At 45.0% G+C, this 24,841-nt stretch overlaps 1 protein-coding gene across 1 annotated transcript; it reads left to right on the forward strand.

Annotated features, from left to right (window-relative positions):
* The first annotated feature begins 7,897 nt into the window (after positions 1–7,897).
* On the forward strand, positions 7,898–24,552 carry TTC32 (tetratricopeptide repeat domain 32). The gene is made up of 3 exons (XM_063440866.1): positions 7,898–8,030; positions 22,834–23,000; positions 23,998–24,552. The coding sequence occupies exons 1-3, from the start codon at positions 7,924–7,926 to the stop codon at positions 24,129–24,131; spliced, it is 408 nt and encodes a 135-aa protein (XP_063296936.1). The 5' UTR covers positions 7,898–7,923; the 3' UTR covers positions 24,132–24,552.
* The last annotated feature ends 289 nt before the right edge of the window (positions 24,553–24,841 follow it).

Raw genomic sequence — 24,841 nt, forward strand, 5'->3', positions numbered from 1 at the left:
CCTAAATATGATTTTAAATTTGCAGCATTAAACTGTTTATTAAATAAACCCCAGTAATGTTCTAATAAGCAATATATTAATGTAACAACTGTCACACTACTGTGTTAGTGTGGGATTATAGATCAAAATCCTATGTAACATAGTCCACTTCATCATGTATTAGGAAACCTGGGTCATAGTTATACAGGATACAGGACTAAGAGAAACAACCTGGCTATTCTCAACAAAGGCTGAAAACTAACAGATTTGTTTGACTTGTCATGTAGAAGGTCATCTGGAATATGTACTAAGTCACTTCTGGGAGAATAAAACCTATGCATCATTATGATCAATAAGATATTCCTCGGGGTAACATTGTGATTATTTTCTGTTGCGTGGATTTTAAAGGCCTGTTCGGGGATTATGTAGAATAAGAGTGACCACACTTTGCCCTTCAACAATTGTTGTAACACATTTCCCATAATTCTCAGCATGTTAAAGAATACCAGAATTAGGGAAAACATGCCCTAACAATAGCTGGGGAATGTAGAATGCAAACCATATGCAACATTAGAGTATATTTATTAAACCAGGAATTATTGACATTTTACATGGTAATTATAAATCTTAGGACACAATAGCTGAAATATATAAATTCTTTAACTCTATTTTACCAGAGCAGCTATTTACGCCTAAAGCTTGCTATTCCCTGTCAGTACTAGATAATTCCTGGTGTAGTGAATTGAACTCTTTATGTGTCTGTGACTAAACCCGCTTTCCTAAACTAAAAACATTTACTGAAGGGGTGAATGGCACTGGTCATGTTAAACTTCGACAGGGTCACAGTATGTTTTGTTTTTTTGCCATAAATTTGAAATTCATCTTGAACTGAGTTAGAATTCTCACCGTAGTGAATAACTGTGCAAACCCTAATTGAAATGATTAGGTAACAGGCTCAATATTGTCATATAATTGGAGTTTATAGCCATGGATGAAGAACTATATACCATTTAAACGTGTAGCGGTGGCTCTGAGTGGAGGTTTGGATACACAAAATGCTGTGTGTATGACACAATACCGAGCCCCCTGCATCATGCTCCTCTCTTCCCATTACAATAAGCAGTTCCAAGAGCAGTGTTCAGGATGGCTGAAAATGATTTTGTTGGGTTGTTTATGGCCTCATTCTGGTTATTATTAGGGCAGTTCTGGATGGCTGCTGGAAACCTCGATTACACTACTTTATGCTTTACAACTTTCTCCCTTGTGAACATTCTCAAGAATTTCAAATTGTTATAAAATGGAATGTAAAATATATGTGAATATTTATAATAAAATGATGTGTTGTTTTACCAACTGTAGGTTGTATTCTGTTTGCACACACCATGCTTGAGATCACTCTTTAGTTCTCTGTTTGCTCCTGAAACCAGCACTGCCCTCTTGTGAATGGCACAGAATGGTTAACACTCCCTTCAGACCGTTTTAATTTCAATTTGTGGGAAGTCAAAAGATATATATATATTTTGACGATCTCTTTTTATTGAATTTGGCATTTCAGAGAAAGAAAATACAAAGGAATATAAGTACGATAGTAATACAAAAGCTTGTATAAACACCAATGAAAGCGAGCTTACGTAATGCATAACCTGAGAATCGGTATATAAAGTTGTTAAATAAAACTATCATATCGGAGTGTTAAGAGATCACACCATTGTAGAGATTCGCAGTCATAAGTAGTAGACCATATGGGTGAAAGCACTGTCAGAAGTCAGGACATATTTTAGCCTTTCATATCTGCTGGAAGTACAGTTTTAAGGATCTGAAACTCAAACGGTTGAACTGGAGGGACCCGATAAATGGTCCTGCTTCTTATTCCCTCATACCTGTATCCTGCCTTCCACTGCATTACCTCCGTGCTACCATTTTGTCAGAGACACCAGAATTGACCTCCTATTGCAGGGCCATCATCAGGAGACTACATTCAGTACTCAATGTAATGACATCTAGTCAATTTTAAAGCAATCTGCCAATACACAAGCACTTTAGCAGTATGCTGCCTATGGGCATTCTTGAACCACAGCCTAGTAGGCCTGAATGTCAATCTGGTTAGTGTTTATACTGAAATTACATAGTACCTTGACAGATCATAGACATCACCCATAATGCAAACTAATGATGCCCTGGCTCCTCCCATCCCAATTTCATACCTCCCAGTATTGTGTTATGCCATTTAGCTTCATCCTCTTAGTACAGACACTCCTCACCGACCGGGTTCCGTTCCTACGACCCTGTCGTAGAACAAATTGGTTGGTAAGTGAGGAGTTAAGGGATTCCTTGCTCTGGTGCGTTCGTCTATGTTCTTTGAAGTTGCCCAGAACATAGACATGCTCACCAGAGCAAGGAATACCCAATACGGTTTGCACTTACGTCTGGTCGTAAGTGCGAGCCGTCGTAAAACAGGTAGGTCGATAAATGAGGACCACCTGTACATAAATATAATTCAAACCAGGACTGTCAGACTTTTACAAAACAAATGGATTCAGTTTTTTAATTTCTGAACTCTTTGAGACTGGTTTAATAGGCCTTTGTTTCATTTTGAGCGATTTTGAAAGTAACTTATTCATATTACCCCAAAGAAAGCAAACAGTTCAGGGTATTTTATGTGCTGCGATTTGGCCTTTTCAACATGTTCATTTTATCCTTAGCAGCATCTTGCGTAAGAAAGTGGCAGGCAATGTTTTTAAGGTGGAGTTGAACGAATTTGGTAGCAGATTGGACGTAAGGCTCAAAGGTGAGGTCAGAGTCAAAGATAACACAAAGACTGAGAGCTTGCAAAGACAGGCTGATACAAATACCATCAACTGGGAGGGAGAGCGAAAGAGGAGGATCAGTATTATGAGGATATACATGTTGCATTGTTATTATATATGTTGCAGTGTATTAATATACATTTTGCTGATTATTATTCTATAAGTTGCAGTGTATTATACATGTTGCAGACTTGTAGTATATTACAATATATTGCAGTATGTTATTACTATATATGTTGCAGTGTATTATTATTATACATGTTACAGTGTATTATTATTATTATTATACATGTTACAGTGTATTATTATTATTATACATGTTACAGTGTATTATTATTATTATACATGTTACAGTGTATTATTATTATTATACATGTTACAGTGTATTATTATTATTATTATTATTCATGTTGCAGTGTATTATTATTATTATACATGTTGCAGTGTATTATTATTATTACTTGTTACAGTGTATTATTATTATTATATGTTGCAGTGTATTATTATTATCAGGGCCGGATTAAGAGCCCAGTGGGCCTGGTGCTGATAATTATGATGGGCCTAATTACAAAATCTTATTGACCAAAAACACTAAAACAGTCCTACCTCCTAAGCGTCATGTATCTGATGGAGATGATGCTGTAGGGAAACTCATAGGATGCAACTATGAGAAAACACATACCCTTTGCTAATCTCATGCTTTCATCTTTCAAGTAAACCCATACCCCCTAACAGCAGTGTCCAGTAAAGCAGGAAGTCTATGGATGCGGTAAAAGGGTGGGCTACTGACACAAATCACATAACCAGAACGTCCTGAAGGGCGAACATACACAAAAAGGGGGAATGTCTGTGTCCCTATGTCTCCCAGTCCCTTAGTGTTTGTGTCCTCATGTCTCCCAGTGTCCCCATGTCACTAGGGGACATTGAGAGACATTGGGACACTGGGAGACATGGGGACACAGATACTAGGGAACACTGGGAGACCTGGGAAATCTGAGACTCTTGGGGACACTGGGTGACAGACACGAGGGGACACAGGGAGACATGGGGCACTGAGATACTGTGATATATAGGGGACACTGGAGACTTGATAAAAACCTGGGTACAGGTCAAAATGTTGTGGTGTCCAATAAACCTGCTTAAAGCTATCACAGTGAGTGCCTGAGATTTTTTTCTTTTATACTAGGGGACACTGAGACACTACGGGCACAGAGACACTACGGGCACAGAGACACTATGGGCACTTAGAGACATGGGGCACTGAGACACTGATACATAGGGGACACTGATACATAGGGGACATTGGAGACTTGATAAAGACCTGGGTACAGGTCGAAACGTTGCGGTGTCCAATAAACCTGCCTAAATCTATCACATTGAGTGCCTGAGATTTTTTCTTTTATACTAGGGGACACTGAGACACTAGGAGACATGGGGACACAGAGACATTGGGAGACTAGGGGACTTTGGGAGTCTAGGGAACACTGAGACACTAGGGACACTGGCACACTACAGACACTGAGAGACACCAGGGACACATGGCGATACTGAGATACTAGGGACACTGGCTGGGAGACATGGGAACACTGCCATGTCTCCTATGTCTCAGTCGCCCAGTGTCCCCATGTCTCCCTGTGTCTCCATGCCTCTCAGTGTCCCCATGTCGCCCAGTGTCCCCTAGTGTTTGTATCCCCATGTCTCCCAGTGTCCCTTAAAGTCTGTGTCCTCATGTCTCCATGTGTCCTGATATCACTAGGACACTAGGGGACACTTAGAGACATGGGGACACTGGGAGACATGGGGACACAGACTAGGGGCCACTGGGAGACATGGGGCCACTGTGTCCCTAGTGTCTCAGGGTCATGGGCATCCGAATGGGGGGTAAAGGGGGTACTTGGCCCCCCCGGATTTTTCAGCTTGTGCTGCTATTTTTCGTTTTAGTGTGAGAATACAGTGCAATACCAGCGCTGGCCAGTAGGTGGCGCTGTGAATGGAGAAAGGCAGGAAGCTACAGCTTATCCCTGCCTCTCTCTCATGACTGAAACCGCAGGGGAGCAGCACAGAGGCACCCTACAGAGCAGATAAGTGAGGGATGGGGGGTGGGGGAGACCGCATAGAGGAAGGTAAAGTAGAAGGAGCAGAAAGGTTCTGCAAGGGGCAGGAGGGGCCAGCAAGGAATAGAAAGGGGCAGCAAGAAGCAGGAAGGGGTCGAAAGGTTTTCAAGGAGCAGGAGGGTAAAGTAGAAGGAGCAGCGAGGAGCAGGAGGGGTCAGCAAGGAGCAGAAAGGGTCTGCAAGAGGCAGGAGGGGTCAGCAAGGAATAGGAAGGGGCAGCAGGAAGGGGTAGGGACGGTCTGCAAGGAGTAGGAAGGGTCTGCAAGGAGCAAGAGGGGTCAGCAAGGAGTAGGAAGAGGCAGCAAGGAGTAGGAAGAGGCAGCAAGGAGCAGGAAGGGGCAGCAAGGAGCAGGAAGGGGCAGCAAGGAGCAGGAAGGGACAGCAAGGAGCAGGATGGGACAGCAAGGAGCAGGAAGGGGCAGCAAGGAGCAGGAAGGGGCAGCAAGGAGTAGGAAGAGGCAGCAAGGAGTAGGAAGAGGGAGCAGGAAGGGGCAGCAAGGAGCAGGAAGGGGCAGGAAGAATCAGAAGGAACAGAAAGGATCAGCAAGGGGCTGCAAGAAGCTGGAAGGGGCAGAAAGAAGCAGGAAGGGCAGTAAGAAGCAGGAAGGGTATGCAAGAAGCAGGAAGGGCCATCAAGAAGCAGGAAGGGCCATCAAGGAGCAGAAAGGGATCAGAAAGAGAGCAGAAGGGCGCAAAATAAGCAGAAAGTAGCAGAAAGGTAAAGGAGCAGAAGGAGCCTCAGAAGGCAAAGAAGACTGTGTCAAATGAAGGAGAAGAAAATGAGATTGGAGCACTTCATTCTGGACACCACATCATTAGGCGTTGGTACCTGGGCCTGGCAGGGAAACTTTGGACCTTCTCATCTCCCCAGGTAAAAACAAACAATATCAGTGTTAATGTGTTCACTTTTATTTACTGAGTGTCAGGAAACACAGAGGGCCGCTGGGTAGGGGTGCCGCTGATTGGCTAGATGGGTCAGCTAGCACTCTAAGCCAATCAGTAGCTCCCCATTCATAAAAACGTAAAACATTTTTATGAATCGGGAACTAGCGATTGGCTTAGAGGGTCAGCTGACCACTCTAGCCAATCTGCAGCACCCATGCCTGACGTCAATCTGCACTTCCTGACACTCTGTTTCAGAAGTTGAATACCACTGAGCGACCTGGAGATCTGGAGCTGAAGGAAGCCTTTGGGGGTAAACCATTTGAGAGCGGTTTAACCCCTTCAAAGAAAGAGCACCCAGGGGCCTCCTTGCATCACATCATTTTCATTTAGATAAAGTTGTTATGGTGACCAGAATGTTCCTGTAATTTGATGAAAGGAACACTATAGTGTAAGGAATACAAACATATATTCCTGACACCATAGTTGTGAAAACGCTATTCACCCTGGCTTTATGTGAAAATGACTATGCTCCTTCCCTTTCATGACACTGTCAAAAAGGGGCCAAGCATGGATGTCATTACAATTATGTCCCCCCTCCCCCCCGGAAAAATTTCTGCGGACGTCCATGCTCAGGGTCCCCATGTTACCCAGTGTCCCAATGTCTCAGCGTCCCCATGTCTCGGAGCTGCTGTCTGGACTCTCTGTGCAGAACTGGTCCCCGCGGATCAGTGAGTAGAGAGAGGCAGGGAGGGAGATGCCGTAACTTCTTATCACTGCCTCTCTCCACACAAACAGCGACCCCTACTGGCCGGCGCTGGTATTGCAGAATAAACTATGTTTATACTGAGACAGACATTTGTATTGCCGGTATTACTGCAATACCGGCACCGGCTAGGCAGCCTCAAATACCTGAGAAATACTTCTGAGAAATACCTGACAACCCTAAGAAATACATGAGAAATACCTGGCAACCCTAAGAGTAGTGTGTAAAAAAAAAAAAAAAAAATGTAAAAAAAAAATTATTATTTTTTTTTTTTTTTTTAAACCAATGGGCCTATTCCATGGGCCTGGGCCTGGAGCTGCAGCTCCATCAGCCCCTATGTTAATCCGGCCCTGATTATTATTATTACATGTTGCAGTGTATTATTATTATTACTTGTTACAGTGTATTATTATTATTATACTTGTTACAGTGTATTATTATTATTACTTGTTACAGTGTATTATTATTATTATTATACATGTTGCAGTGTATTATTATTATTATTATTATTACATGTTGCAGTGTATTATTATTATTACTTGTTACAGTGTATTATTATTATTATACATGTTGCAGTGTATTATTATTATTATTCATGTTGCAGTGTATTATTATTATTATACATGTTGCAGTGTATTATTATTATTATACATGCTAAGGTGTATTATTATTATTCATGTTGCAGTGTATTATTATTATTACTTGTTGCAGTGTATTATTATTATTATTCATGTTGCAGTGTATTATTATTATTATTCATGTTGCAGTGTATTATTATTATTATTTATATTATATATTCTACATAGAGGATGTCTATGTAATAAAGCACTCAGGCTGGCTCCGCCCCCCTTGGTTCTGTAAACACGCCTCAGTCACGTGATCTGAGCTCTCCTTCCCGTACGAACTATCTATGACGTATGCAATGCCTGGTCATGTGATGCCCGGTCGCTCAGTGAAGGTAGGTGCTCAGTGAAGGTAGGTAGTTGGTAGTTCTGTCACTGTGTTAGGAACTCTCTACTTACTCTGCGAGGCTGAGCTGCCCGTCCAGCCGCAATGTGTTAGGAACTCTCTACTTACTCTGCGAGGCTGAGCTGCCCGTCCAGCCGCAATGCATTAAGGGAAATGTAGTGCATACAAGGCTGATATAAAGTAATACACCCAGTCCCTTATAATTAATACTATATATAGATATTATTTATTTTACATTTCTTCCATCACATTCCATTGATGGATAACTTCTGTCTGGCTTGGCATCCTGGGAAATGTAGTCAGTGGACAGAGCTAGGTTTACTGAAGCTGCTATAATAGGCTTGCTAGTCAATAATAATAATAATAATAATAATAATAATTGATTTCCTTGTCTGTGTTAGCTCGGGATGGAGAAGGACCTGCTAAGGGCTGCGAACGCAGAGTTGGAGAAGCGTCAGCTTGTGGAGGCAGAGCTGCTTTATGGCGAGGTGATTGAGAAGTGTTCCCAGGACAGGTGAGATATTTACCGCCTTGCGTCAGCTGTCAAGGAGAGCAGGGGGCAAATGTACCTGCGCCACTAGAATGTGAGCTTTGGCGAGTGGGTTGTGGGCTATAGCCTAAACAATCTGCGCAATGAATTAGAAGAAAGCACAATGGCAGCTTACAGATATTGTATTTAATGCTTATTAACATGATCCGTGTACTGTCAGAAGTGTAATTAATGCCGCTCTGTCATAGGAATATTTTTATAATTTATTGTATATTTTCCCACTGACTCTTTTTCTCCTCCTACCCCGCTCCCCCAAGCATTCTTTTAATCTCTGTGCCCTGTTTTACTTCTAACGTCTCTTTGTTTATTTACTTTCTGCCTGTCGTCATCTTTAGTAACCTGGCATTGACGTTTGCTCACTGCTTTTTTCTTCCCCCTCCTGTCTCCTTCCTCTTGGTCATTGGTCATATGGCACCACCATTGGACGGCAATTACCATATTTGGATGTTCATCAGTGCACTAGGATGGATGCTACTGGTATCAAGAGAGGAATTGTTGTTGTCAATGTCAATAGAATTACGCTACTGCTAGTGGCTCAAGATCAAGACTCAGGGAAATTGTACTGAGACTGCATGCGCGCAACAGACGAGCCTTGCTTAAAAGATGGAAGATTTTATTTGACAAAGGAAGTGGAGATTTCCTTAAACTCCATCCTTTGTTAAATTGTGTCAAGCTGAGGAAAAGTCCATAAGGCACACTTTTCCCTTAGCTTTCTGTACTTTAAGAAAGGAAGAAAATAACAATAGATTGGGAGACAGGAAGAATTGATTAAAGGAACGCTATAGTGTCAGGAACACAAACATTATTCCTGACGCTATAGTGTTACCCCGCTATTAAATCCCCCTCCCCCCAGAGCAGTGAAAAGGTCACCCAAATTCACTATGCCGCGCCGGTCTCGCTGGCCTTGCCTCCATGGCTGAGATCATCGAACTTAATGATCTCAACCAATCCAATGCTTTCCCATAGAAAAGTGTGTGCAAATCAGCATCTCTCAATAGAGATGCAATGAATGTGTGCAAATCAGCATCTCTCAATAGAGATGCAATGAATCAGTGCAACTCTATGGGGAGCATTAATGGTCTCCATGCAGAGCGTGGAGACGCTGAATGCAAGTGCTGCATACTGTGCAGCACTGACACAGGAAGCACCTCTAGTAGCCGTCTAACTGACTGCAACTAGAGGGGTACTAGGCAGTAATGTAAACACTGCATCTTCTCTGAAAAGGCAGTGTTTCCATGTAAAAGCCTGCAGAAAACAGCTACAGACACCAGAACAACTACATTAGACTGCAGTTCTGGTGACTTTAGTGTTCTTTTAAGAAAAGGGAACTACTTTAACAATAACCGGTTTTCTTAAACAGCTCTGTCACCTTGGAGCTTTATATATATATATGTGTGTGTGTGTGTGTAATCTTTATGAAAATCACTTTCTTGGATGTGTTAGAATACCTTTATTTTGAAATTCCATTGCAATTAACAGACATACCAAGTAGGGACTACTTTTTCTACTGTAATTGCCAATTTTTGTCAAAGAGTGTCTGTTGCCAATTCCCATGAATCATTGCTCGCGATCGCTATTAGGAACACTCATAATCTTGTGCTGTGTGCAATAGGTGGCACCTTACTGTCCATGTGCAAGGTTATCTTTGGAGGTGAGGCGGCAGGAGTGTGATCTATGCATCAAAACCACATAATTGAGCTAAAGCCGTTTTGGTTGTTGGGTTGAAACTACAAAGGCCTACGCTGTATACCAACACAACTTAAATGCATTTGATTTGTTTTGGCTTCATATTCATGCCTTATTTTTTCCACAATCAAATTAAAACAGAAACAAAAGTTTGCCATTTCAAAACAAAAATACCTAAATAATTATAATAATAATAATAATAATAATATATATCCATTAAAAGTACGCATTGTACATACTCTGTTCAGGCAAGATCAATGTGAGCTTAGCTGTCTACATCACTTGGAGAAAAATACATCATGCATATGGCGTCAAAAACCACATGATGTCACATCACACAATCGGCACTAATTTTGTACTAATGCCAGGAGTGTCCCTTTAAGATTAAAAGTAGGGGAGTAACCTCTTTGACTGTCCGCCTCCAGAATGCTACTCTCCGTGCACAGCCCCACGGTGAGAGAGGCAAATGTTAGCATAAGACTTTAGCAATGTTATATTTTTTATAAATATTAAACATGACTCCAACTGAAGGAGTATAACAGAGCAGATGTTTTTTTTTTTGGTTTTACAATGAGAGTTTGTAACAATGATGGCTAACTGTTGTGTTGCAATGGTTTGCTGGGCGTCTTGGGAAATGTTCACATACAACTCCGTGGCAACGTTAGTCATCATGGGATTATAATGTACGGTACTCCTCGTCTGTCCTCTAACAGGCAGCAGGAAAAATGCATACACAGCAACATTATGTTTCAACAGTGCAGAGTCCATAGTACACTTTAACCCCTTAAGGACCAAACTTCTGGAATAAAAGGGAATCATGACGTGTCACACACGTCATGTGTCCTTAAGGGGTTAAAGATTGTTTGCACTATGAATTAATTTACTATGCAAAGCTGTACATTTAAACTAATGTTTTGACAGAACTCACTCGCAATTCATCTTCCTGATCATTTTTCATGGCAGCAATTACTTATGGGGTTAGCTCCTCCGATCACAGCAGAAAAGACAGGAAATGGAACTCTGAAGTTGGTTTAAATAGATCCCCCCCTTCCCATCAGGCAGTCTTTTTCCCTGTCCTTCACAGCAGTTTAGAAGATATCTGCTTAAGCAGGCCTAGAACCAGGCCAATATTTTTCTGGCCCTGCCAGGGTTCAGCCTCTAAGCCCCGAAGTCCCAGCAACAGCACATCTCTTTTGTTGTGTTTTCTGTGGTTCTTGCAGAATAATCAATGCTGACACTCACTGCATATGAACAGCTTTACTTCCATAAGTCACAAAACATAACATGCAGAGTCACTGCTAAACCCACAACATGAAGTGCTCTCATAAGCCCTCCTACTGCGGGAATCCCCCAGCCTCCTAAAGCAACACAGTCCTTTAACCCCTTAAGGACGGAGGACGGTTCAGGACCGTCATCGGCATTTTTGCGTTGCCGACCGGTGACTGTCCTGAACCGTCCTAACCGTCCAATGTACTTACCCGATCGCCGTCGCTCCCCCGGCGGCAATCGGCGGTGCTCCCGTTGTGGGGAGACTGCCTGCAGCCCAGACAGTCTCCCCATGGCGAATTAGGACCCCTGTGGCCATGTGATCGCCCAACAGGGCGACCACATGGTCACAATAGGTGTCCATGTGTCTCCCTGCCAGTGTAAAATCAGAAAAAATTTAAGTGAAAGTTAATAAAAAAAATTATTATTATATATGTGTATATATATATGATATATAGACATATATTATATCTATATAATATATGTCTATATATCATATATATAATGTCATGCTAAGTGTATTTTTATATTAATATGTACATATATTAATATAAAAATACACTTATAATGAAATTACACACGTATATATATAATATATATAATAACTATATATATTGTATATATATATTATTATAAAATACAAATAATAAGTAAATTAAATTAAATTACAAAAATTTAAAATAATAATAAAAATAAAAAAAAAATTACATATCTATATGCAATTTTATTCTAACTGTATTTTGATATTAATATATATATATATTTATATCAAAATACACTTAGAATTAAATTGTATATATATCTATGTATATATAAATAAATAAAAAGAATGCAAACTATTCATATGTCCATATACAAAATTACATAAATAATTATATAAATATACACGTAGACTTCAAATATATGAATATGCATATATATTTAAATTCTACGTGCGTATTTATGTAATATTTTTACATAATTAAGTTATTTTATTGATTGCAATTTAAGGGACCTGCCTGCCAACCCAGGCCGAAAGTCCAAAGAATTTAATTTGCTATCACTGTATTTTACCCTGTAACGTTCTACGACACCCTAAAACCTGTTTTAAATATTTTTATTGTTTTCACAATATAAATGCGGGTTTCAAGTATAATACGGTTGAAGCGGGTAGTCGCCTACGCAGAGGCGTGCATGTTAAGGTTTCAGTTAACATGGGGCAAGCATATTGCGGATTTGTCTGAATATCACGTAATCGCCTACGCAGAGGCGTATGAGTCATTGTAGGCAAGTATTCACAAATATTGAGTTTACATAAGCTTTGCGGAGTTGGACATCAAAAACAAGAACATGCTGTAATGAGCTAGTATAATAAAGGGAGCGCGTTACAAAACTATTGAACTATTAACTGTGTACACATTATAGGTACATGTATCGAACAGATTTGTGAAATAATAGAGCTAGAGATTGCCCACGCAGGGGTTTAATCCTTGGTTGAGAACAGTATAAACATTCGGTTGCCTGCGTAGAGGTCCTTTTAACGTAACATTTCAATATACATTGTATTGAACATTACATTGCAAACGTGGTGTGTGTAGGGCGGGCCGGTGTCCGCATAACGGTCCGGTAAAATTCGCTTGAGCGGATTTGTCGGTTGTGGCCTGCGCAGAGACCTTTCAAATCCATTTTATAGTGTGCATCAGTTAGCATTATAGCATGTACAAACGTATATCTGTGGAGTGCTGGTGGGCCGTTAAAGTGTAAGCTGATATCTTAGGGCAGATCTATCATGTATCGGCACTTAGAAGCAGAACTATTTATTGGTTTCTACATCAACTTTTGTTTTGCGTCTTAACCGTCATAGGAGTAGCCTATGTCAGGTATCCAGTTCGTGTCATACGGTCGTCGCGCGTTCCAGGTGTGTGTTGTGTATCAGCTCCTAAATAGGCTTTGCGTTAGGGTATACTTCCTGAGGAGAGGTATATCGGTTAAGTGTTGCTGGCAAGGGGCATAATGGTGTGTGGTCTGGTCTGTAGCGACCCTCAGGGTGTTTCCCTGTGTACGTCCGTACCTATAGTAGTGTCGGGTGCAGTCCCTCTGTATGTTGCGTGTGGGAACATATCTGTCGGGGTAAGTTAGCCCCCATTGTCGCCGTACTTCGTGGTATCCCTATGGTGGAGTACGTGTGTGTTTGATCATTTGTGTTGTATTCTCCGTTGCGTGTGCGTCTCATGTGTGGTGTACGTTGTATGGTTTTCATTCATTTCTGTGTCGGCTATGTCTCCCTGCTCTCTCTGGGTGGGATGTCTATCCTCATAGTTCTGTGTCGCGTATATCTGTTGTCTTATCCGCTATGGTCTAGTGCCGGAATATAGTGTTTCCTCTGTCGTGTGTGGCGTCGCAGATGCGGCCCCTGTTGGTGTCTGGTGATGTGGGTTGATCTGTTGGTGTAGTCTGAGCGTGTGTGGTTAGTGGTCTTTCGTGTCTGCGTGGATGTATCTTGCTTGTCTGGTCGTGTGGTCTCCTGAGTGGTTTGTCTGGCCCTTTTGGTGTCTTAAGCCCTTGTGTTTTCCTTACCCCGTCGTGTCCCTTTTGTCGTGGTCGACTTGTGTCCTGTGTGTCCCAATGTTGGGCTTGGTGCGGCGGTGGACTAAGTATGTGGTCCTGTGTGGTGTGACATCTGTTTCCCACCTGCGTGGGGGTTATACGTCTGGTCAGCCCTATATGCAGATGTGGTCTGGCAAGATGTTCTGAGTGTGGTGTGAGGGCGTCGTCGTGACTGTGGGTGTCGTGGCTGCCTCGGTCTGCTGTGGCGAGGTGGCGCCTGTGCGTGGGGCTGGGTATGGCGTGTCTGGTGTTCCATGGCCCTCCCCCTGTCCCCCGCCCGGCCTGCTGCGTCGCGCCGTCGTCCGTCCGCCTCTTGTGCTTCTCCAGTTCTCTTCCTTCTGCCACCCGTTATGATGTGGTTAAATGGCGTCTGAGGGAGTCTGACGTGGTTAGTCTTGTCCAATGGAACCAGCGTGTGGTGTGGCGGTCCCTGAGGTTCGGTGTTTCAGCTTTCATGTCCTCAAATGACCTTGTGGCCTCCACCTCCTCAATCCATCTCGATAGTGGGGGCGTGGTGGTCTGTTTCCAGAAGATGGGGATGGTCATCTTAGCGGCATTCAGGAGTCGGGGGATAATTGATCTCTTGTATGTGTGCGCTGCCATGGTGGTGTGGTGCAGGAGGAAGGCAGCTGGGGACTGTGGCAGGAGTTCTTCCGTGACCTCGTGTATTATTGTCCGAATTCTTTCCCAGAACGGTCTGATACGGGTGCACGACCACCAGATGTGGATAAACGTACCTGCTTCTTCCCCGCATCGCCAGCATATGTCTTGGAGTTCTGGGTTCCTGGCGTGGAGTGCCGTCGGTGTCAGGTACCATCTGGTAAAGATCTTGTACGAGTTTTCTTGGCATCGTGCCGAGCTCGGCGTCTTCTGTATCAGGGTGATGCTCTTGTTCCAGTCCGCATCCGTCATAATTTCTTCGAGGTCCTCCTCCCATTTTCTGATGCATGGTGGTGCGAGCAAGTATCTGCTCGTGGTTAAGAAAGTGTAGATTTGTGAGATGGCTCGTGGTGGGTCCTTGTCCTGCGTGCAGAGAAGTTCAAATTGTGTTAAGTCTCTCAAAAGGGGGGGCTTTTGCGGAATGGATCTGGCATATTGAGCAATTTGCGTTTTCGCTAGGGCGTGGGCGAATGTGTGCGGCCTGTCCGGGTATAGTTCTCCCAGTGTCCGGATGCCGAATGGTCGGTGGAGAACATCCTTTATGCGCGGTATCGCGTTGTTTCCTACTGGGCCTGGTGCTGGGCCGTAGTCTCCGGCCGGGAAATCCGGGTTGCCTTTCAGGGGTAGGAGTGGGCCCGGGTCTGTAGTCAGATATTGTTTTGTGCCCTGCCCGTGCCATACTTGCATGGTTGCTGCCACGAATGGGTTGGTGATGTGTTTGTTCCTATATGCCGTCTTGGTGATCCATGGTAGGGTTCTGAGGTCACATCTGGTGATATCCGCTTCTAGTCGCGTCCACTGTTTGGTGCCGCTGGCCACCGACCAGCTGATGACCCTGGTGATGTGCGCCGCGTGGTAGTACTTTTCGAAGTCTGGGAGAGCCAGGCCCCCTTTAAGCTTGGGCAAGATCAGTTGGGTGTGTGCTATGCGTGGGGATTTACCCTTCCAGATAAAGGAGCGGATCTCCGTCTTGAGCGCAGAGAAAAACGTTTGTGGAACCTTGATCGGCACTGTTTGGAATATGAAGAGTAGTTTCGGTAGTAGCGTCATTTTCACCGCGTTCACTCTGCCCAGCCAGGATATGTAGTATGAACCCCATCTCTGCAGTTCCTCCGTCGCCTTTCTCAGTATCGGGAGATAATTATGGGTGTACAGATCCGTTGGGTTGGGTGTAAGCCATATCCCCAGGTATTTCATGCGTTGGTCACACCAGCGATATGAGTGTTGTCCCTGAATCATGCGCTTAAGCGTTTGGCTGGCGGTCAAATTTAATATCTCCGATTTCGTGTAATTGATTCTGAGGTTCGAGATGCTGCTATATAGGTCGAATTCTGCCTGTATTGCTCGTAGGGATAGTTCCGGGTCTGTGACCACGAATAGCATGTCATCCGCGTAGGCCAGAGTTTTGTGGTGTACGGTACCGACTGTCAGTCCCCGGATGTCTGCGTTGTGTCTAATCCTGCTTAGGAAGGGCTCCAGAGTCAGTGCAAAGAGTATGGGCGAGAGCGGGCAACCCTGCCTGGTTCCGTTGTGGATCTGAAACGGGTCCGTCAGTGCGCCATTGATTCGAATACGCGCCGTTGGGTCGGTGTATAGCGTCTGTACCCAGGTCATATAATTTGGCCCAATGCCGAGGAAGCGGAGTGTTTCAAACATCAGGTCCCAGTCCACCCTGTCGAACGCTTTCTCAGCGTCAGTGGACAGGAGTAGGGTTGGGGTCCTCTGCGTTTTCGCGTGCGCTATGAGGTTCAGGGCTCTGATGGTGTTGTCCCTCACCTCCCTGCCTGGTATGAAACCCGTTTGATCCGGGTGAATTACGGCTGGTAGTAGCGGTGCCAGGCGCATTGCCAGTATACTCGCCAGAAGTTTGAGGTCCGTATTCAGCACAGAAATCGGGCGGTAGCTCGGGCATAGTGTCCGGTCCTTGTCCTCCTTTGGGAGAAGGGTGATGTTCGCCGAGGTGAATTGGGTCGTTGGCGTGGCCCCAGCTTGGATCGAGTTCAGTGCTGCCAAGAGCTTTGGCGTTAGGTCCCCTGCAAAGGTTTTGTAATATTGGAGGGGTAGGCCGTCTGGTCCCGGTGCTTTGCCAGTTTTTGCTTTTTTTATGGCGTGCGCTAATTCCTCTTGGGTTATGGGGGTCTCCAGTGCTTCCTGGTCCACCTCATTTACTCCCGGTATATCCGCCGTGTCCAAGTATCTGCGGATGGCCTCTAGTTTCTGGGGCCTCGGTAGCTCCGGGGGGGTGGGGCGGAGACAGTATAAATCTTGATAGTACGCATGGAATGCAGCTGAAATCCGTTCCGGTAGGTGGTGGAGTTGTTGTTGTGCGTCTTTGATCTTCGGGATGTATAGGTGGTTCCTGCGTTGCTTCAGGAGGTTTGCTAACAGTCTCCCGCATTTGTCACCGTGTTCGTGTATCATATGTTTGTAGTGTTGGTATGAGCGTTGGATTGCGCGGTTCAGGTGTGCGGTGAGTTGGTTTCGTTTGGATAACAGTTCCCCGTAGATTGTCGCGTCCAGGGTGCGTTTGTGTCTGGCCTCCAGTGTCCCGATTTCTGTGCTGAGTTCTTGTATCGCCTGTATCGCCCTTTTCTTGCGTGTCGCACATATCCCGATGAGTCTGCCTCGAATGACTGTTTTGTGTGCTTCCCAACATGTCAGTGGGGTAACGTCATCGGTTTCGTTGTCTTCGAAGTACTCCTGGACGTGTTGTCGGATCTGGTCTACGATCGCGATGTCTGACAGTATTGATTCATTCAATCGCCACGACATTTGTCTGGGTTTGTGGAGTGGTGATTTTAGTTGTATGCGGATTGGACTGTGGTCCGACCAAGTCATCGGTAAGATTTCCGCGGTGTTGAGCAGGATTAGGTTGCGGTGAGGTACCAGGAAATAGTCCAGTCTTGTGTAGGTCGAGTGGGTTGTGGAGTAAAACGTATAGTTCCGGGCGGACGGGTGCAATGCTCGCCAGCAATCCGCCAGCTGGTGGTGATGTAAGAGGCGGAGTGTGTTGGCATGTCTGTTGTGTGGTATGTTTCCCTGCAAGGATGAGGAGTCTTGGTCTTGATGTAGTGCTAAGTTGAGATCCCCACCTATGATCAGGGTGCCTTCCGCGAATTTCATCAACGTATTCAATGTATTGCGTAGGAAGTGATATTGTTTCGTATTCGGGGCGTATACATTAGCGAACGTATACGTTTGGTCTAAAATTGTGCCTTTCGTGAAGATGTATCTACCCTGCTTGCATCTCACAGTGGTGTGTTCCTCGTATGGGATTCGTCGGGAGAAGAGGATGCAGACTCCCTGTGAGCGTCTGTTCGGGTTGTGGCTGAAATAACCTGTTGGGAAGTTGCGGTCTCTTAAGGCTGGTGCTCTTCCTTCTTGGAAGTGTGTTTCCTGGAGGAATGCTATCGATGCTCTGTAGTGTTTCAGGTCCCGTAGTAGTCTTGAGCGTTTCTCTCTGACATTCAGGCCGCGGACATTATAAGAGACTATGTATAGGTCCTCTTTGACGAAGCCGCCGGATCTCGGCGTCGGCATCATCCGGGCGGGATCTAGGGGGCAGGGTGGGTTGACCGTGTGCGTGTGTGTGCGTGTGTGTGTTACTCGGTGTCTTCGGTTGTGCGCCTGGGCTCGGGGTGTGGTTGTATAGGTATTTGCTGTCTAATGAGTCTCTAGTGCGTGTGTATAGGTTATTGGACAAGCGTCCCGGTTGTGCGGCTTCTAGGCCACACCCAGTGGTGTGTCTGTGCCGGTGTCGGGAGTGGTCCGTCCCCTGCGAAGTGGGGACTTCTATGTCCTATGCCTGTGGGGGAGTCGGGCTATACGTCTGAGTGGGTTCGGACCGCCACTCAGCGTCTGCCGGTTCCGTGTAGGCGTGAATGTGGTAACGTGTACGGTATGTGGTACGTAGTCACCTGTCTCCTTAGTGGCTGTGTGGTTGGTGCAGCCGTTCCGTCCTCTCTTTGGGGCGTATGTGGGTCAGTGTGCATGGATCATGCTAATTATAGCGTGTCATGATTCTTTGTCGGTCTAGTGCCATGGGCTGTGGTGGTGTCGCTAGGCTCCCGTGTCTAGTCTCGGGCGGGGCCTCTGCTCGTGAGTTCCTGGTATGGTGCATGTGGGAGGGTTGTGACTGCGTGGCCAGTGGGGCGGGGTGTATTCCCGTCAGCGTGATCCGCATGTAGCGTCGTGTAGGCGGGTTTTCAGGGTGATGTGCCTGTATTGTGTGGGCCAGTGTTGGCATCAGTCCTCTCGTCGGTCATGTGGGCATGGGGGGAGCGGATGTCCTGTGTGTCTAGGAGTGGGTCCCTGTGTGTCCTACTCTCCCGGTTATGCCATATTGGTGCCCTCTCTATGTTACCGTGTCTCTGCCGCCATAGTGACGTCGACGCTGCTGGTCGCGGCAAGGGCCGTTATATGGTTAAGCGAGTGTGTCGTGTATTGCATCGTGTGGCCCAAGTAGCGGGTTGGGTCTCTCAGTCCCCCCGTGGTCTTGTCGCTGGTATGTCACCATGGGGGCTGCCCCCCGGGTCCCCTCCTTTTCCTGGTGCCTGTGGTGGTGCCCCACGTTGTCCGTTGTAGGTCTCGTCTCGTCTCCACCCGCTGTCCACTTCTACCCTTGCCCTTTTCGTCTGTCATCTAGTCGCCCGACCCCAGCCTTCCCCCCTCTTGTTTCATTTCCGCGTATCCTTTCCTCCCCCCTCCCTACCCCCCCCCCCCCATTGCCTGACCCTCTCCCCCTCCCCCCATACCTCGCTCCCCCCTGCTTCCTCATTAGGAGATGCGAAGTAGTGATAGGGGGTGGGAGAGGGGTGCGAGCTTCAGAATACAGGTGGCAATCAGGGTGTACATATGATACAGCTTCCGGTCTTCTGCGGGGTACATTGCTTAGTAACATTAACATATTTAGTGTGGAGCCTACGACAGACCGGGAGTTGCTAAGGGTACAAAACAGTGTAGATGGTCCGAAGTATGGTGGGCAGTAGTGGTAGGCCTAGGAGTCTAAACAGTGGCTCGAGAGTATAGGCTGGCTTGGTGTTGCCTGAGGGTCACGTGTTATCCCGCCGTCTCGGGTATAGGACGATGACCCTCAGGGCCCCATCTAATGGCATATCTTAGTGGGGCTGGGTAATTGAGCACCTGGCTCAGAACTGGGTGTGGTGGGAGCCTCTTTTTGCCCGTGGCTCAGACCTCTATTGGGTGACTGTCTGACCCTTGCCTCTGTCGGCATGCCCAGGTGTGTCTCTGCGTGTGGTTCCCTGTATGATTTCCCGTATCACCATTCCAGCAGTTCGCAGTTTCAGTGCGTCCGTCTGGCCTGAGCACTGCCGGTGTTGTCGCCGGGCCCCGTACCCCACCCCATATGTCCTGAGATAAACCCCCCCCCCAGATCTGCTAGTGCGGGGTGGCTTACCGCCTCGTGAGTCACTTGCGTGAGGTAGTCCCCATGTGGCTTGGTGTGATGCATTCCAGTGTCCCCGTGCCCCCTTCCCCCACCCAAACTTGCGCCCATATGGCTGGTGACTGTGCATGTGTCTCCCCATGTATTACTCACGGTTTACCAGTTCCTCTTTGCTGTCAGCTAGTGCTAGAGGTCCCGTCGCTCCAAGTGACACTCAGTGTTCCTGCTCGCGCCGCGCCGGGCCTGGGTTCCAGTCCCTGCGGTGTTGTTGCTGGGGCCTTTGGGGACCTTGGTCAGGTCTGCGTTGTAGTTGTGGTCCCTGCGGAGGCTGAAGAAAAGATCGTGCCAGCCAATTGGGCACCTGGAGCGGCGGGAGGCCCAGGGTGCGGAGGAAATTTGGGAGGTCTTCTGGTCTCCTCACCACTAGTTGGTCCGGGCCTTGCCTGGCTGAGATGGAGAATGGGTAGCCCCATCTGTATGGGATTCCAGCCTGTTGCAGGGCAGACGTTACTGGGCGTAGGGCTCTCCTGGCCTGTAGGGTGTACCGGGATAAATCTTGGTAAATTGATATGTTTTGGTTTTCAAAGCGGATGGTCCCCATGCGGCGGGCTGTGCGCAGTACGTCTTCCTTCAATTGGTAATTTTCCAGGCAGCATACTATGTCCCGGGGTTGTTCTTCCGGTGGTGGCATGGGCCGCAGTGCCCTGTGTGCCCTGACTATGCCCAGCCTGGGTAGTTGTTGGCCCCCCAGTACCTGGGTGAACAGTCTAGTCAGTACTTCTGGTATGCGTTCAGCCGGTCCCCCTTCTCTCATCCCCCGGATCCGCAGGTTCATCCTGCGGCCCCGGTTGTCCAGGTCATCAATCCACGTGGTGAGATTGGCAGTGTCTGCTTCTTGGTTGGCAACGGCAGAATTAGTCTGCTCCAGGTCCGTGCGGAGTGATCTGGACTCGGACTCAGCCACCGCCATGCGGGCTTCTACATGTGTCAGGTCGGCACGGAGCTGAGCAACCTCTTCCCTCACCACGCGGCCCAGGCGGTCGGAGAGGGCTTCAAAATCTGCTTTAGTGAGCAGGTTTGGGAGTATAGCCTTCCACTCACTCTCTTGTGGGGGCTGGGGTTCCGACTGGATTGACGGCACCGGTGACAGCCTGGCCGGCGTAGAGGGGAAGGAATCTAGGTCCTGGCTTGCGGCCTCCCCCTCCCGCTGCGGTGATCGGGTGCGACTTGCGGCCTGGAGGTAAGAGCGTATGGATTGCTCCCCCTCGCGTCCCGAGGGCCTCGGGGTGCCGTTGGGGTCTGTCTGCTTCTTTGTGCGACCCATTTCGATTGTGTGGACGGGCTGGGTGCGTGTGTGTATGCGGATTGAATGCGGGCGCCACGAGGAGCTCTTGTGTTAGGCGTCCATCTTCTTCGGCCGCTGGACACGCCCCTCCCCTAAAACCTGTACATGGGGGGTACTGTTTTACTCGGGAGACTTCGCTGAACACAAATATTAGTGATTCAAAACAGTAAAACATATCACAGCGATGATATTGTCAGTGAAAGTGACTTTTTTTGCATTGTTCACACACAAACAGCACTTTTACTGATGATATAATTGTTGTGATACATTTTCCAGTTTTGAAACACTAATATTTGTGTTCAGCAAAGTCTCCTGAGTAGAACAGGACCCCCCATGTACAGGTTTTATAGCGTTTTTGAAAGTTACAGGGTCAAATATATGGGTCAAATATTTTTACATTGAAAATGGCCAGGTTGGTTACGTTGCCTTTGAGAGCGTATGGTAGCCCAGGAATGAGAATTACCCCCATGATGGCATACCATTTGCAAAATAAGACAACCCAAGGTATTGCAAATGGGGTATGTCCAGTCTTTTTTAGTAACCACTTAGTCACAAACACTGGCCAAAATTAGCGTTCAATTTAGTTTTTTACTTTTTTCACACACAAACAAATATGAACGCTAACTTTGGCCAGTGTTTGCGACTAAGTGGCTACTAAAAAAGTCTGGACATACCCCGTATTGAATACCCTGGGTTGTCTACTTTTAAAAAAAATATGTACATGTGGGGTGTTATTTAGCGATTTATGACAGATAATAGTGTTACAATGTCACTATTGATACATTTTAAAAATGTATGTTTTGAAACCGCAATATCCTACTTGTACTTATAGCCCTATAACATGCAACAAAAATAGCAAAAAGCATGTAAACACTGCGTATTTTTGAACTCAGGACAACATTTTGAATCTATTTAGCAGTTTTTTTCAGTCGCTTTTGTAGATGAGTAAAAGATTTTTCACATAAAAGTCAAAAAACGTGTATTTTTTTCAATTTTTCATCATATTTTTTCATTTTTTTAAAATTAAATTACACGAGATTATATAAATAATGGTATGTAAAGAAAGCCCCTTTTGTCCTGAAAAAAACAATATATAATTTGTATGGGAACAGTAAATGAGAGAGCGGAAAATTACAGCTAAACACAAACACCACAAAAGTGTAAAAAGATGCCTGGTCGCAAATGTACAACATCGCAAAAACAGTCCGGTCCTTAAGGGGTTAATATACACCTATCACTACATCTATGAGTTTGCCAGCCTGCGTACCCCCTTTAGTGAACAGGGGTTGAACCCAATCTCTCACTCAGGGGATGAAAGCGGTTCACTACATGAGGCCCAGCTGGGTCTATGCCTCTTTTCCCTTAAGACCTAGTAATTAGCACTTCGTTTTTTTTTGTTTTTTTTAAAACCTTCCCCCACTGGTGATGACGAATGGCATATGGGGTACAGATAGAAGCCTTCAGTTTAAACAGTTTAGGCTGTCAGTTGTTGAAATCCCCATTTGCCGCTCAAATTCGGGCCTGCAGCTGTTCATCTGTCTCTATGGCTGTTTAGTATGTTTTCCCTCCTCAGGTGAGTGCATTAGTCATTTACATTAAAAACTAGCATAGGCACCTTTCGTTCTGACCAAATATCTCGCGGCTTTGTCAGAATATCAGCGCTAAATGCTTTAGTATGGTGATTAATATTACATTTTTAATGGAATTTTTTTTTATTTTCAATACTAGATGTAGCATTATGAAGATGATTAAGTTTATTGTGTGTTTGTGTATATATATGTATACGTTTTGTTTTATGTTTCACTTTCATTCCCCTGAAGGAACTGCAGTATTGCCGATCTTGCCACAGCCTTCAATAATAGAGGACAAATCAAATATTTCCGGGTGGATTTCTATGAGGCAATGGATGACTACACAGAAGCAATCAAAGTTAATCCTAATTTTGAAGTCCCGTATTATAACAGAGGTTTAGTTTTGTATCGTCTTGGTAAGTGATCCCAGATAAAGCAGAGCAGTTACCGCTATTCTGTGTATTTCTGCAGCCCCCATTGCTTCTATCTCCTCATGTAATCCCAGACAGACTAAATGATGTTGAACTCAGAGCTCTGTGGAGGCCATGCCATCCCTTACTAGACTATTAACATTTCTAGATTTTAAAGCATTTTTACTTTACAACATGTTTAACACGTGCCTAAAACGTTTGCACAGTACTGTCGGTGTATATATGTGTGCTTGTGTCTCATGCGTTTGTCTTACTGCTTCTAAAGAGTTCTCTCCGTGTTTGTACGTAATGTTTTATGATAATACAATATAATGTGCAAAAACAATGCATTGGAAAAAATAAAAATACTCTCATCCCTAAATTTGCAGCATCATTTGTTTTCATTACATACATCTCGTATTGCAAAAACGTATATATGATCAGGAATCTGATTCCTTGGTGAGGATGAGGGTTACGTATTAAGAGTAATTTTGAAGTTTAAAAATGAAACCATAACCACTGCAGTTTGCTGTAGCAGCTACAGTGCTAGTAGTACCCTGGCTCCATCGCATGGTTAGATAATAGTATGGTTTGGCAACTTACCTGGTCTGTCCTTCAGAGCACCGCGAGCTGATGTAAGATGATGCTCATTGGCTGAGTGTGCTCCGCTTAGCCAATGATTGTTTTCCTGCAATGCGAAGCATCACATTTCGTCCTGTAACCATGCTTTATAAATATTGTTCACTGTCTGACTTGCTGTGTACATTCAGGGAACACAGCAACTCTAACTGGAGGGAGGATAATTAACCCGCTGCAGATATCCACATATTGTTAATTAAAGAGCTATGGTCATTGAACAGCGCTACGGAATCTGATGGCGCTATATAAATAATAATTACAGCTTTGCTGTGTAGCTTACCTTAAATAATATATGCTTCAATAAAATATTTAGCATTTTTGTTTGGCTTGACTTTCCAAATGATTTGATACTGTTTGTTTGCAGGTTTTTTTGATGAAGCGATCAAGGATTTCCAACAAGTTTTGCATTTAAATCCTCAGTTTGAAGACGCAAAGATAAGTTTAAAACAGAGTCTTCTGGACAAAGAGGAGAAGAGGAGACGCATTGCTTGCAACTAACAACAATATCGGTTAATACAATACGCCAATTCAAATAGACATGCTGAAATTAAATCTGGTTAGAAGATGTGATTGATTTGTTGGACACTTACCAATCTTTGAAACCGTACTACCTAGCAGATCCGAGTCAGATTTCTTATCTTGTTGATATGTGCCAAGATGCAATATTGGCAACTGAAATGACAATGACGTGACTTGCAGCCAGGCAGATTGTGGTTGTAGGACACAGTGATGACTAAACTCGGTGCCTCGGGTGATTTCCCATAATCTTGTGGAATCATTTTCTAATCGTAAATTCTTTTGGAGGCTTTGTACGATTGTAGAAATCAGTCTATCACACCATAATAATCTGCAACAATGCCTCCATAGACTATGCAAAAAAAATAAATGAGAAAACAATAAAAACTACCAGGTAAAATAATGCCATTTATGGTAAATACGTTTTTAAAATAGAGACTACAGATAAGCTAAAATGCTATGTACATAAGATACATAGTCTCTTTTAATGCAATATTTAACTGTATATTTCTGTAGGACGTGGAAAGCCGTTTCTCTGTACACTTCGCGTTCAGCCTTATTTCATTCTTCTTTGTTTCTCTCTGTTACTGACCAGGAACATGCAACTTTGAGACCTCCAAATATTCTGAATCCCCACTCTGATATTTTGTCAGCTAGGTTGGCACAAAAGTGTTTTTATTTTTGCATTAGTA

This window comes from Pelobates fuscus, chromosome 2 (genome assembly GCF_036172605.1).
Source record: "Pelobates fuscus isolate aPelFus1 chromosome 2, aPelFus1.pri, whole genome shotgun sequence".
NCBI lineage: Eukaryota > Metazoa > Chordata > Amphibia > Anura > Pelobatidae > Pelobates > Pelobates fuscus.

Excerpts from the sequence above, each read along its gene's own strand:
- TTC32 (XM_063440866.1), top strand. The coding sequence starts at position 7,924 with ATGGAGAAGGACCTGCTAAGGGCTGCGAACGCAGAGTTGGAGAAGCGT. Across the intron at positions 8,031-22,833 it reads GAGAAGTGTTCCCAGGACAG|GAACTGCAGTATTGCCGATC; the intron begins GTGAGATATTTA and ends ATTCCCCTGAAG. Across the intron at positions 23,001-23,997 it reads TTTAGTTTTGTATCGTCTTG|GTTTTTTTGATGAAGCGATC; the intron begins GTAAGTGATCCC and ends GTTTGTTTGCAG.